The sequence below is a fragment of the Bos grunniens genome, chromosome 5, assembly GCF_055505025.1.
Source record: "Bos grunniens cultivar Pamir isolate PY7600 chromosome 5, Bosgru_T2T1.0, whole genome shotgun sequence".
Taxonomy (NCBI): domain Eukaryota; kingdom Metazoa; phylum Chordata; class Mammalia; order Artiodactyla; family Bovidae; genus Bos; species Bos grunniens.
Window position 1 is genome coordinate 83,103,051 of NC_141169.1, and position 15,738 is coordinate 83,118,788.

General features: G+C 35.9%; 1 protein-coding gene and 1 pseudogene across 2 annotated transcripts in view; one reads left to right on the plus strand and one right to left on the minus strand.

Moving 5' to 3' along the window:
* MRPS35 (mitochondrial ribosomal protein S35) overlaps positions 1 to 15,738 on the minus strand; it is a 44,384-nt gene that overhangs the window by 12,105 nt on the left and 16,541 nt on the right. For both annotated transcript variants that reach the window (XM_086401625.1, XM_086401626.1), the window contains exons 5-7: positions 13,886 to 14,025; positions 6,355 to 6,464; positions 4,578 to 4,647 (exon numbers count right to left, since the gene is read on the minus strand). In XM_086401625.1, coding sequence (XP_086257751.1) covers positions 4,578 to 4,647; positions 6,355 to 6,464; positions 13,886 to 14,025 — 320 coding nt within the window. The remainder of the gene's footprint in view (positions 1 to 4,577; positions 4,648 to 6,354; positions 6,465 to 13,885; positions 14,026 to 15,738) is intronic.
* On the plus strand, positions 14,530 to 15,065 carry LOC147372532 (proteasome maturation protein pseudogene; annotated as a pseudogene).

The following is a 15,738-nucleotide window of genomic DNA, read 5'->3' on the forward strand; positions in this document are numbered from 1 at the left end:
CTAAGACCAGTCACCACTTCTGTGAAGCTTCAAGGGAGAGTTGATTTTTGTCTGCACCTCTCACAGCGCTATGTGTCAACCTCCCTTACCTGGTGGAACAGACTACACTAACCACCAAATCCTTCTAGAAATAAAGCTACTTAAAAGCAGAGGCTCATTCATTTTGATCATCTGACTGATACCCACCACTTTTAAACAAGAACAAAATCATTGATGAATGCTAAGAAAAGCAAACAGATATTGTTCAAGCATTCTCTCTAATATAACCTGGAAATGTATATGTACGTGAAAACACATGAAAGATCACAATGAATTCATCAACCACCAGATTAAATGGCGATTATCGCTCTGCAAAAGGATTCATTATTTTTACCAGAAAGTGAAAGTGAAGTAGCTCAGCCGTGTCCAACTCTTTGCAACCCTGTGGACTGTAGCCTACCAGGCTCCTTCCTCCATGGGACTCTCCAGGCAAGAATACTGGAGTGGGTAGCCAGGATGTTCCTGACCCAGGGATCGAACCGGGGTCTCCGCATTGCAGACAGACGCTTTAACCTCTAAGCCACCAGGGAAGCCCTTTTCCCAGAAATACTTAAAGTCCCCTTTAAAAATAAACTCTTTGTAAAATTATCCCTTTTATCCATTTTGTTATGTGACTTTTCAGAACCACTTTGTTACAAACCTAGATACATTCCTGACTGGCAACAAGATGATCATGCAGTCCAAATAAGACAGTCCAAAATTCAAATTTTAAAAGGCAATCTTGAGTAATTAAGTATCAAAATCATTCAAGAACCCTTTCAATCTAGTTTTAGATATCTACATTTTCTGAAGCAAGTCTATCTTTTGTGCAAGTCACTTTGTAAAATGCTTCATTCAATCATTTCTTAACCAAATCACTTGTGGAAGGTTTTAAGAATAACATGCAACAAAGTTAACATTTAGGAAGCTTTTGTTATTATCAGTTGTGTCAGAACCTGAGTCAGATACAAGTTCTAAAAATTCAAATACAATAGGACATAGATCTGACTTCATCTGTATAAAGTCTTTGTCAAGTTAAATGTGAGCTATGCACAGAAACTGGGAATGAATGAATCTGAAATTCTAAAATACATCTTCCTTCATTCTAGTAGTTAACGGCAATAATAATAGCCACCATTTAATGAGCACCCACTATTCACCAGACATTTCACGTAAATTCTCCCTGATCCATCCAAAAGCCCCTCAAAGAAATCTGAGCCTCAAACATTAAATGGCTGGCCAAGGCTACACAGGTAGCAGGTTCGTGAGCGTGTGCTCAGTTGCTTCAGCTGTGTCTGTCTCTTTTTAACCCCATGAACGGTAACCTGCCAGGCTCCTCTTGTCCATGGGATTCTCCTGACAAGACTACTAGGGTGGGTTGCCCTGCCCTCCTCTAGGGGATCTTCCCAACTCAGGACCTGAACTCAAGTCTCCTGCATCACAGATGGATTCTTTACCCACTGAGTCAAGTAACAAGAAATGAGATTCAAATTCAAATTTGAATGGTTCTAAAGATTAAAAGTTAATTCACTTCTATGCTAACAACGTGTAATACTGAAATATTAACCCAAATTTCTACAAGTCTCTTTCTTTCTTTGAACTGCTTAAGGATAAATGATTTAATGTATTTCTGTTTCTCATCACCTTAGCATGCAATAGTCATTCTTTGAAGCATTACTAAGACTCTGTGCCTGAAGTCTATGCTTTTTGAATACAAAAATTAATACAGAAAACCTCCATTAAAATTAGAGTTGGGAATGGCTTGTAGAGGGAGTTCTCACATATTCTCACACTCCATTATTTGCATGCAGTGACCTTCACCGACATGCCTCGCTGGAAGCAGAACTCTGCACAGCAAGAGCCCAGGCAATGAGAAACCTCTCAGCTCCATAAATGAAAAAAGTTACCACCACCCCAAACTCCTACTTTCCTCCCTAGGACTTTCATTTAGAACAGCCCCCTCTCAACTCTCTCCTTTTCCCTATAAAAGCATGCTCCCCTTTGTCTTTGGACTTATGTGTGTGAAGTCACTCAGTCATGTCCAACTCTTTGTGACCCTATGGACCACCAGGCTCCTCTGTCCATGGAATTCTCCAGGCAAGATTCCTGGAATGGGTTGCCATGTCCTTCTCCAGGGGATTTTCCCAACCCAGGGATAGAATCTGTGTCCTTTAAGTCTCCGGCCCTGGCAGGCGGGTTCTTTATCACTAGCACCACCTGGGAAGCCCCTTGGACTTACCTATGGTTCACCACAGATTACATTTCCCAAATGGTAATTCTGTGCTGTTCCTCAATAAACCCATTTTACTGTTTTAGAGCAACAAGTTCTACTTTGATACTTCTATACAGTTAACTGTTTTGAATAGCACACAACAGTAACTTCCTTTTACTGAAGTCTAGATAAATACCTTTTTGGAGAAGTTTCAGTACCATGTTACATAAAAATACCAACTACTTTCTCTCAATGCTACTTAGAGGTAACCTCCATGGAGCTTAGCTTTTAGGTATTAAATGCTCTGAAACTAGCCTTAAAAATAAAGGAATGGATTAAAAGGGGCTCTCTAAATATTTGATTAAATACCAGGTGGTAACATCAATTTCAAGTATGAATTCCATGCTGGTGAAGGAAAAAAAAGTTTCAATTCAATAAAAATTCTGTTCCACCAGCTCTGCAAAATTTCACGGCTCATCTGCATTCTCTTAAAGCTTCTTCACTGATGGTACTTGTTTAGAAAGGATCAAGAGCCAAGTTTAATATAGGATTTATTTAATTATATCTGTTTAGGACAGTTGTATGTGGGTAGTTATTCTGCCATCAAAGTAATTAGCATTAAGATCAAAAGCTCCTTGCGTGAATCCAGAATACAAATTTGTTTGGATTTTATGTCATGGAACCACAGAAAGAATCCAGTAAGTCAACTTTAACTGAATTTATTTATGCCTGTCATTTCCTTTGGGGCAAATTCATTTTACAGACTGCTGGCAAAATAAGAGACTCAAAACTGGTCAGCTTTTATTGTTTGGTATTAACTCTTTAAGTGGTGGCCATAGAGCTGAAGCTAATTCAGCCATGTTGTTGGTTCAAAAGGGAACTTAATTATCTCAAGCCAAATGTATTTATATAATCAGTTGACAGGAAACAGATTAACTGCTATTATAATGTTCCTGAAGCCAGGAACTAGAAAACAAGATGAACTGTAATTAGAACAGCTCAAAAGCAAAGAGCTACCAGCTACTTTTTGTCCTTTTACTAAATTTGCAACAAAGTTTTATTTTATTTTTTATTTTTCACTCACCCTCTTGTGCTGTTTTATGATTAACATCAATGAACTCTGCAATAAGAGTAGCTGTATGTGTTCACAGAATTACACAGAGATGAAAGGAGACTCCAAAGACCATCTAATGCAACTAACATCTGAAGAGTATGTTCCTTTTACTATATCCCCACTAAGCAACCACTCCTAGAGAAGGAAGCAACCCACTCCAGTATTCTTGACTGAAAAATCCCACAGACAGAGCCTGGTGGGCTACAGTTTGCAGAGTTCGACACAACTGAGTGATACACACACCCCTACACCCACACACGCAATAAGCAACCAGTGGATGAAACATTTTCTACCTATGAAAGCAGCCCACTCCATCTTCAGATGAATCCTGTACAGAGCTTTCACTCAGTAAATAAATCATTATCGTTTCTACTTTGTTGTATCCGTAAAAGTCATGAAAAACAGATCTCTTTTTTCATATGAAGTCCTTTGAACATCTAAAGAGAGTGACTTTCTCCACCTACTTCCATTCTTTCATGAGTTCCTAACATGAAATGCAGTAAGTCCCATGTCTATGCTGGGCAAGCTTCAAAAAGTTAAATTTATGTGCATATCTAAAATTATTTTAATTTAAAAGCATATAAAACTGTGAGTTACCTAAATATATTAGTTACCAACTTTAAATGAGTTGATGCTCACACATAGCAAAATCTTCCTTATATGCATACTTATACAACTCAACAAAATCAGATACCAGACTGTTTTTACACTGTTTCTATAATTAACTGCCCTAACTGCCCCTAATGTATACCAGTGAAAAGTTCACATGAAAGACTACATGTTACCTACAATTTTAATAAACATTTAACGTACTTTCTATAAAGTTTTAGAGATTTGTTTTGTAGTTTACTTGAATAACAGGATGAATTATGTAGTTTCAAGTAATATAGATGTGATCTCCCTTCCATAACTTTGACAACTTTCACCCAAAGTCAAACAAATTAAAAAAAAAATAAAAAATTTTTCATTTTTTTAGCCTAAGCCAGAACCTGAACTTAAGGCATTTTGGTCATCTGATTTCTGAAGGTCCTGAGATGGACTGCATAATATATTTCAAGATCCTCACTTTCAATATCAGTAGACGTTACCTTAAAACATTTTACATGTCCTTACCTTAAATAGCAGTTCATTAAACTCTCAACTGAATGCTGGATACACAGACTGTTTTGAAAGGCTAACATCTCTCAAATTACAATGACAAAATTATTAAACACTCATTCTACAGTCACTTACCCAAGACTCATGGTATAAAACTGTTAGTAGATACATTGCATAATCATAATTCTGTCTCTTTAAAGGGCACCTTTAAAAGAGAGAGGACAGAAGTCAAAATGGTAAACTTTCAGTATACAGAATAATTTGCAAAGTACACAAATACTAAATACAAAGGATAACTTATATTCAGGGATTCCCTATCTGCCTTAAGAAAATTCTGTCCTTGGAATAAGAATTATCTATGTACTTTATGATTTGAGGACACTGAAAACTGATGCTATTTTTACTTTTATTTAAGAGGATCTCTTCGCTTTCATTACTAACAAAGTTATTTACATATGATAATAGCTTTACACTATTTTTAATATGACTGTGTCAAACCCAAGCGCCTTTCATGATCTCAGGGCTACGAGTCTGCAACTACAGGAACATATCTGCTGTGTTTCTTTAAAGAATACAGAGACAGATGGTAATCTAGAAGTTCATCCTGATCTCCCCAGAGCTGATTCTTTTAAAAATGAGCTACACTACACAATGCTGTATTTTTTTTTTTACAATGCTGTATTTTTATGCTGTCATATTTAAAATGGAACTAATGGCCCAATATTAGATAAACATCTACATGAATATGATCTGGCATTAGCTTTTAGGCTACAAAAGTAATAGAGAAACGGAAGTAATTAATTCTAATTTCTTTCAACATAACTATCATATGACAGTTGACTTCAATTGTACCCTGTTTATTTTGTATTTGGTTTAATAGTTTTCTACACAGTTGTTATGGTAAAACATATTTATACTCTGACACTTGTAAACTTAGGGGAAAAAAGCAACATTATCAGAAACTTTTAAGAATTTCTAACTTTTTTTAATATAAATTTATTTATTTAACAGTAACATTTTAAAGGTATTTTTTAAATTGCAAAGACTAAAAACACAGTGCTATTTTATGTTCTCTGAAGCTAGCAAGAACATATTATTAATGTATTAATATTTCAAATCTATTTCTCCCTGAGCTTTTTCCACCCCCATAGTTGCTACCTCTGAATGTCAGGCCACTTCTCTATACCACTAAGAAGCAAGACATAAAACCTAACTGATATGGCTGGTTCATGCTGATATATGATAAGACACCAATATAATATTGTAAAACAATTATCATTCAATTAAAAAAAAAAAACTAATTGATACTGACACCTCCCAATGCTTTGAAACTAGGATAAGGAGAGAGAGAGGATATCTGCCATTTGCTTTTCTTTATATTTTGACCTAATTTAGAAACAACCAAAGTATAATTCTAGAAATAAAATAATCATTTAGCAAAAACATACCAACAGCCTTGCTTTACCTCAAATGATCTAATTTATAAATTCATATACAATAAATACTGCTTTTACAAACTTCTATGCTAGCACTGAAATTGTGCTTATTTACAAAAGTGCCCTGATACATTAAATTTCTACATTTAATAATCTTGATTTTAAAATATAAGATTTCTATACTTTGATTTTGCAGAAAGCTGTTTAAGCATTAATCACTGGCAAATTATACTTTGTTTCCTTCTAACATCTTCCCTGAGTTTTACATGCACAAATATATTAAAAATAACAATAATTTAACTCAGCTACACAAGCCTCTCCTTGAACACAAAGATCACATCAATAGGAGGCTAGTGTGAGGATATTAAAAAATGAATGAGACAGCTTCTCTGACCTAAGAGGTTAATATCAGGCCTGCCAGGGGACTGGAGGACAATAAAGCAACACATGTGATGATACACTGAACTATTCTTTACCTGTCTGTCTTGATGGTAAGCACATCTGTGCTCTTGCAGTATCGATCTCCCACTAGTTTAATAAGTTTCTTCTTTGCATGATCATCTAAATTCAAACTGGAAAGTTTAACCTTAAAAATACATGAAAAAATTTTGAAAAAAATTATATACTTTAAATGAAAAAAAACAGTGGCAATATTATCTATACTAACATTAAAAAAGAAACCTTTTCAAAAGCCTTTGTATACAGAGTTATCAATTCACAAGTATCATGAAGCCCGATCCTATTCACGGAAAAAAAAAAAAAAAAAATGGGAGCAAACTGGGAGTTCTTTGAACGTTCTGGGCATAAGTATCTTTCCTAAAAGAATTAATGACATGTCTCTTGGATAAAATTACAGTGCTTATGAGTAGCAGTAACTAGTAGAATTCAACTCAATAAGTGTTAGTAAAGCTGTTTTTAAAAATAAATGGATGAAAAAAAAATTTTTTAATAAAAATACATGGATGAAACATACAGGCTTTAAGGACTCCTACCATGCAAGTATGAGACCCATATCACTGCAACAGTTTAGGGGCATTTATTTTAAGAGCTGCAGATATCTCAAGGAAGCCAGAATAAAGCACCATGAGGGGTCAAAATATTTGAAATGATTCAGTTCAACATCTCTCAAAATGCTAGTCCCGCAAGCTGCTAAAAAGAGTTTTAAAAAAATTTACTTCATTAAAAAGGCTCTCTCTATTGAATCTATTTAGGAAATGCTGAATTAAATTGGGTTCTTCACGGCAGGATTTCTTATACAAAGCAAAATGTTAAACAGCATTCTGAAATTTCAAGATGCAGGATGGTGATGTAATAATTTTCAAATTTATTCAACTCGTGATTCCACTTTTCAAGGGATAATTCATGAACTTAGTCTTTCTTAAAACATATTTTGGGAAATGCTGGGCTAAATGAGCATACTTTTTAATTTGCAGAGAATTATGGCCTTGGCTGAAAGGTATTATCCAGAGACAAACAGGCTTGATCCAGGAAAACAGGTTACAGGCTAGAATACAGTCAAGTGAGGTAAACTAAAGATCATCTTTCCATGGAGAGCATTAAGCATATGCAAGAATTAAAACTATATGAAGTAAAAGGCTAAGTAAGATTTTGAAATCCCACATATTTCTTTTTTCTAGCTTCAATAACCCAGCATTTCTCTCAAGACAACTGTAGCGTAAGAGCTTACTTATTTTCCCATTTTTCCCACTAGACCACAAACTCCTGAGAGTAAGAACAGTATCTGTCTTGTTCCTGGCAATGACCTAGCACCTGAAAAGCACATAATATATATCAGCTAAACGAAATCATACATTTTAAAAAGGGAGGATATGTTGTTTCTTTTTTAAGCACAGTGAATTTTTATTTGGATTAGAGAAAATAGGAAATAAATAAATATGAATGCAAAGACCGTTAGTAAGAACAATGACAATTAAATATTAATCCCAGAGGATGATCATATGGTGTAGGCAATGCAAAATTACTAGTCTTCTGAAAAGAATTTATGTCAATAATCAGGTTATTAGTCTGAGGGATAAAATGTTAGTTTTATGATGACTCTGATCGCTAGCATTATGGAGAATTACCTATAAGAAAAGCAAAAATATACCTACATTTTGATTATTATTATGAAAATATATGCATCCACACAGATATAGTACAGAGAAAGAAACAGCTTTTACATTCAACTACTGAGAACGTAGTGATTTTTCACTTTTAAAACTCATTCAATAAAATTCAACATATTTAACAATAATTTAAAAAATTTACCATTAAAAAATTTGTGTTTCTAGTTTCTAATGTGAGAAAGTCAAAAACAAAAATTGGCAGCAATGCTGCAATGCTGATCATTACTGTGACAACTGCTTTAAAACTCATGTTCACATTAACATTTTAATGGTCAAAAGTTATATAGGGTCTTATGCCAGAAACTCATAAATACTGCAGAAGCAGCTGTGTGGTACACTCCCGCCACCTACTAGCACTCAAAGGCACTGCAAAATTGTAGTCTTTAACCTGGACTAAAACTCTTACTTTGAAGTTGACTGACATTTATTTGTCATTCTTTTTCCAAAATTCAAAAGAATCCTTAGACCTTTTTTTTTTACAAGTTACTATATTTTAAAGGGTCAGTATTAAACTATTAACATTATGCTCCAAACACTGTTGACATTTCAAATCAGAGGTGGTTGCAGTAATAGGTGTGTATCTTCAAAAGTCCACTTAGAATGATATACACTGAAAGAGGTCTAAATGTGTGATATATTTTCTCTGTTTACAAGAATATGCAATTAGTTAAAGAACAATGGCATTAACACATAACCCGAGAACTGGACTTCATGTCTAGATTTCTACTTAACAGATAAGTGACTTTAAACAAATCAGGTGATCTTCCTGTCTGTTTCCTCATTTATAAAACAGAAAGAATTTACAGAAGTTTTGTCAGGAGTAAGTGAGATTAAATAGAAGAAAGCACTTTTAAAGTAAAATCCTACACAAATATGTTACTTTAAATTCTGAACTACTTCTATGACTTATCACAAAACATGATACCAACTTTTCCTTCCCTGAATTTAAAAATCTGAGTATCTCTAAATAGTATTTTACAATAGTTGATTATCTTCACAATATTACGTTAAATCATGCTGGTCTACACATTTTAGTCTCACTGTTTCACCTGCTTCTACCCTTGGACCACAGTACCAGTCTGGACACTACCTCTGAACCTCAACTACCAGCAGATGGAGTGAAAATAGTTCCGAAGGGCAGCCAGGAGTCAGGCAGCGGGGTGTAAGGGACGGAGGAAGATGTGGTGTGGTGGCATGAGACAAGGAGCAGATCGGCAGGGATGGCCATAGGATACAGTGAGTGGTGCCTGCGGGCACACTTTAAATAAAGCACTGATTATTTTTATGTGAAACAAAATCAGCAGATTTAGAACCAGTAGGGACCTTGTATGTTTACTCTAGTACTTAAGACTAAGGCCCACAAAAATTAAACCCCAAAACATGAATTAGAGTCTAAGTTTCCTAGAAATTCCCCGGCAGTCCAGAGGTGAGGACTCCACTGACTGCTGTGGGTCCAGGTTCAATCTCTGGTTAGGGAACTAAGACCCCATAAGCCCCATGGTACGGCCAGAAAAAAAGAATCTAGGTTTCTCTGGGTTCAGAGGTTTTACCATAAAACACAGAACTCAGTGTTTTGTTATTATCATTATTATTAAAAGAAGTAACATTTATTACATTCTTAAAATGTATGAGGTATTATTAGTCTACAATAGACACTCTGTTAACCCATGGAATGGTATCAGTAAAGCAGAATTTTAAGTTCTTCTGTTTTCCTTTGTCGATCTATGTTTCATAAAGTGTATATAATAAATCTTTTGTAATTTTTATATTTTCAGTATCTCTAAATACATAATTATATTGCTAGACACTTAAACTATCCTGGAAATTTAAAAAAATGCTGAAAAGCTTCAAAAATTCATTTCATAACCCTGACACTGAAACTCAAAGAAAGAAAATTACGAGTTAGTTATGGCTATAACACTGAAAAAATTTCTAAAAATTAAATTTTGTCTATTTGTTAGCATACAATGCAAAGATGGCTGCACAGATTTTCAGCATATTTTTGCAGTAAATTGGAGTCTTTCAATTTAAAATACAGATTACATGGAGTACAAAAACGAAACTTTTTGTACTGGAAAGACCCTCAAAAAGGTGGGCTGTCACCCTCCAGAACAGGTGAATCAAAAGTACATTAGTAAGGGATCTCTGGACAAAGGGCTGATTCTGGGAATGGGACAGGAGTATCTAAAATGAACTAGGAGCATTTTGTGGTGTCAAAAAATGAAGATGTGTTTAAAACACAAATGATGGGGCACGGCCAAGGAACAGAGGGGCCAAGTGAATAAGTGTCCAACTGCCAAAACCAAAACAATTTGAGCAACACAACGAATTATTACTGGACCAAAATCCAAGGGATAAAACAAATATCCCTGAGTCCACACTGATATAAATACATGATTGAATAAATAAACAAATGGAGGAAAACAGACCAATTCCCCACATAGAAGAATTCCAAATAATCTATGTGATCTTTCTCCCTCAAGGTGGTGGAATATAACTTCCATAAATGTGGGCTATGCAGAGTGACTTCCTTCTAAAGGGTATCCTATGGAAAGGAAGAAAAAAAAGAGTAATTTTCAAGTGGAGAAAGATCTAAGCTGCATCACCAATGATAAATCAAGTGAGCAACCTACACCCTTGCTCTGATGCTATGAGAATGCCACTTTGCTTGAGGCTTTTTTCCCCAAAACACAGAACAGTCTAACCGTGAGAAAAACATCAAACTAATTCAAACAAATCGAAACTGAAGGACGTTCCACAAAATACATAACTGGTACTTCTCAAAACTGTCAAAGTCACCAAAAACAAGGAAATTCTGAGAAATAATCAGTCAAGAAGAGCCTAAGGAGACAAGATGACTAGTGCAATGTGGTACCCTGGATGGGATTCTAAAGAAAAAAAAGAACATCAGATAAAAACTAAGGGAATCTGAATAAAGCATGAACTTTTAATTAAAAGTGTATCAATAGTGATTCATTCAAGAGTTGTAACAAATGTACCAAAGTAGCATAAGACATTAACAACAGGAGATATTTGGTGAGACATACAGCAAACTCTGTACTATCCTTGAAACCTCTCTGTAAATCTATTCTAAAAGTTTAATTAAAAAAAAACTGTCCGTGACTGCTGTGTGAGAAAGATACATCATGTGCATCAAGAAACCAGGGTACTGGAAACAAGGGTTTCCAGTACTAACTTAGGGAGTTCCTAGGCCACACGTGGAACTGCACTGGCACGTGGCATGTTCCTGGTGAGTGAAGCAGGGCTTTGATATTCCTCCAAAGCAACATGAGATGAAGACAAATGGTGCTAAATAAAATATTAAAATAGCAAATCAGTCAGTGGTAAAGTAAAAGAATAATGTACCATAAACTGATCAGGACTCAGAAATGATTCAGTAATTGAAAATCTAGAAATTAACTCATTACTTTAAAAAATTCAAAGGAGATCATTCCAAAAACACTAGTAAACTAGGAACAAGAAATGGCAACCCACTCCAGTACTCTTGCCTGGAAACTCCCACGGATGGAGGAGCCTGGTAGGCTGCAGTCCATGGGTCGCTAAAGGTGGGACACGACTGAGCGACGTCACTTTCACTTTTCACTTTCATGCATTGGAGAAGGAAATGGCAACCCACTCCAGTGTTCGCGCCTGGAGAATCCCAGGGACAGAGGAGCCTAGTGGGCTGCGTCTATTGGGCTGCACAGAGTCGGACACAACTGAAGCAACTTAGCAGTAGTAGCAGCAAGAACAGGATACGTTGTTAACATAATAGGGACTACTGTCTCAAATTGGGGTCCATTTCAGAGTTAAAGGCTAAACACTAGAGGCACACACATTTTAGAGCAGCACAAGGGACTACATAAATATTTTAGAAACTAATGCAAAGGAAAACAAAAAACAAGATGTTAAAAATGAAAACTACCATTACTTTATCATTTATTTCTTGAGAAATGACCCAAAGAATCAACTGAAAAGTCCTAGCATTCAGATTTTGGTCTCTAAACATCAATGTTCACTAAAATGTATTAGAGCTCCTAGAGAAATAGCTAATTCCAGGTCTGAGATACGAAATACACTATAAAATGAAGGCTGGGCCATCTTGTGTCAGAAGGCAAGGAAATTTTCAAATGATAATGGGATTGTAAAAAAAAAAAAAAAGGATACAGGAATCAGCTTAGACTCCTACTGGCCAAAGTTTGGACACACTTGAGAATATCAAAAAGAATACGATTTTATTTGATTAAAATTTGCTGAACATACCTATCTACACATACCTGTTCAAGGGAAATAGAAAATATATAACCTCACATTAGAGAAAGATTGTGTTGTCAGTCTCTTAACCATGTGATCAATCTCAGCATACTAAAAATATAGTAACCAGACTTTACGTGCCTTCTTATGGAATGAAATATACAATACATAGCAACATCTCTCAAATACTGTTGTCACAGTTAACTATAACCTAAGCAACCCGTTAAATCTAGCTTCCAGTTTATATGAAGTACAGAAAAATAAGGTAAATGACATCAGGATGCATTGACAAATGCAGAAGGTAGGGGATGCTGCAGAAGAAAATGCCTGTCTCTTTAACTTGTCTAGTAAAGGTGGGGGTGGCAGGCCGGGGAGTGGGCAAAGGAGTAGTGGGGTCCTTTGCTGGTCTAGATTTAAAAAGATGTAAATAACATCACAGGCAAATGCAACTGTGTTTGACTGGATCCTGGTTTAAACAACTCAAATGTCTACTGACTTTTAAGTGGATAAATAAAAGTGAAATGAAAGTGTTAATTGCTCAGTTATGTCTGATTCTTTGCAACCCCATGGACTGTAGCAGCCCCCCAGACTCCTCTGTCCACGGAATTCTCCATGCAAGAACACTGGAATGGGTTGCCATTTCCTTCTCCACGGGATCTTCCTGACCCAGGGATCAAATCCAGTTCTCCTAGTATTGCAGGTGGAATCTTTACCTGAGCCACCAGTGAAGCCCAAGTGGATAAAAAAAAAAAATGTGGTGTATCCATAAAATGAAATATTATTTGGCAATAAAAAGAAATGAAGAACTGATACATGCTATAACAGATGAAACACTGAAAGCATTATACTAAGCAAAAGCATACATGTTATATTATTCATTTACATGAAATGTCAAGAATGGCAGATCCACAAAGAAAGAAAGTAAGATTAGTAGTTGATAGGAGAACATTGGTGAAAAGGGAGTGATTGATAATGGGTATGGGATTTCCTTTCTATGGTGATGAAAATTTCTGGAGTTAAGTAGTGGTGACGGTTGCACATTTGTGACTATGCTAAAAACCACTGAGCTGTAAACTTTAAAAGGATGAATTCTATAGTATGTGAATTATCTCAATAAAGCTGCGATTAAAAAGAAAAAATAAGTTTGTAAGAAATCAATACAGCATCAAATTGGGCAAAGGAGCAAAAAAAAGTATTCTACAAAGGAATAAACTTTCACCCTCATTTGAATTCAAAGACATACATATTTCAAATAAAATTTTTACCTATCAAGCTAACAGGTAATAATAATATCTAATCTGGTAAGAGTACAGAAAAATACAGGCTTTCTCACAATCTGCTGGTTTTGTATTTGGAGAAATTTTATATAATCAAATAACTATCACAATATATATAAAAAATCCTTGAAAGATCTATATCCTTTGACCTGACCTCTCATTTTAGTAAGTTATCTGAGGAACATAATCAGAAATATATATAAATATTAATTTCTAAGAATATTCATTATATGTTTCTAATAAAGAAAACTGTTAGAAAGCCTAAATGTATCAGTTTTATAGTCACACATACAAAATACTATTATAAAATAAAGTGTTATAATAATTCTTTTTTTTAAAATAACTCTTACCCGTAAGATCACTACTCGTGCTTTGGGGTTTCGAATAGATGGTCCTGATGAAATATAATCAGCTGTGTCAATTTCAATTGGAAAATGCTTCTCACATTTCTCATCACTGTCTAATGCAGCTGGCCACTCAGTGCAAAAATCTGAGAATTAAAAAAATTTTCAATTGTAGTTTTATAATTCTCATTGTAATACATATTACCAGACAAAATCAAATTATTGAGGGAGATCACTTTTCAGGATACATGAAATGAAAGAACAGATTCTCTTTTGCACTTTATATACATCATCATCCCACATGCATCACTTTTCTTCCTAGGTGAATCCTAATTAGGGGATTTAATTAAGGGAATGGTTTGGCTAGTTCAGGTTTGGTGGGGAGCAGTAAGTTAAAAGGGAACTATAACCTGATGGAAGCTTATTATAGCTTTGCACATATCTGTTATGAGACAGTGTTAATTCCTGACCAACTGAATGCAAAAAATTTCATAGAGCCTGGAGCATTATTGTTTTTGAAATGGCAATAGGTAATATGAATTCACATCCAAATGAAGGTTATTAAAAATCAGATGAAGGGGAAACGGAAGTGAACGGCAGGGCCAGCTGACCATAACAGAGTGAGAGTTTGTGCGTCGAACAAGTTGAACATGAATGTCAGAGGACTTGGATCTCAGCTAAAGGACAGTATTCCAGTTACTGAGCTTGTCAGCAAGTGGACCTTTTGAAAGTCATGATCTTCTTTGAAAAGGTTTCTTGTGTGAAAAATGAACTTCTGCCCAGTCATCCTCTTGAATTATCAGAAAAAAATTACCAGCTCAACCAAGATAAGGTGAACTTCTCCAACACTGAGGAACATCCAGGGTCTATTTGCGTCACTAAAACTGCAGATGGAATTCAAAGCAGGGCAGCAGGTTAAGCGTCTTCCATTTCTTCCAAGCTCAAACCTTTCACTGGATATTTTGAGGGGTAACGACGAGACTATTGGATTTGAAGACATTCTAAATGATCCATCAAAAAGTGAACTAATAGGAGAACCGCATTTGATGGTTGAATATAAACTTGGCTTACTGTAATGCCGTGTGCTGTTCATGGAAGTAGAGGTGTGCGTCTTGTTTATAGTTGTCTTTTTCCTATAATTGGATGTGTACGACATTAAAAGTACTGACACATTAAAAAAAAAAAATCAGTTGAAGGGAAGTGAAAGAAGCTCTGAAGAGGCTCTAAGAGGGGATTCCCAGGTGGTCCAGTGGGTAGGACTCAGTGCTCTCACTGTCGTGGCCCAGGTTCAATTCCTGGTCAGGGAACTAACATCCACCAAGCCATGTGGTACAAGCTGTACCAGAGAACTGAGATGTTGTCAATCTTCTTTCAGAAACTGAGTCAACAGGGCCTCTAATTGTAAAGCCTGAGTTACCTTTCAGTTCAGTTCAGTCGCTCAGTCGTGTCCGACTCTTTGCGACCCCATGAATCGAATCACGCCAGGCCTCCCTGTCCATCACCAACTCCCGGAGTTCACTGAGACTCACGTCCATTGAGTCAGTGATGCCATCCAGCCATCTCATCCTCTGTCATCCCCTTCTCCTCCTGCCCCCAATCCCTCCCAGCATCAGTCTTCCAATGAGTCAACTCTTCGCATGAGGTGGCCAAAGTACTGGAATTTCAGCTTTCAGAGTCACCTTTAAATGATCCTTAATTCATGTTTCTTTTGACTTCTGAGCTCCTGGCACTAAATGGAAAGAATAGACTTCTCTGCACATTCACGCAAGACAGCCAGTCTGGAGAGAGTGGGTCTACGTCTGAGATCTGGGCTACAAGCAGAAGTTCTAAGCCCGGAGAACACTGCTCATAGCACAGAG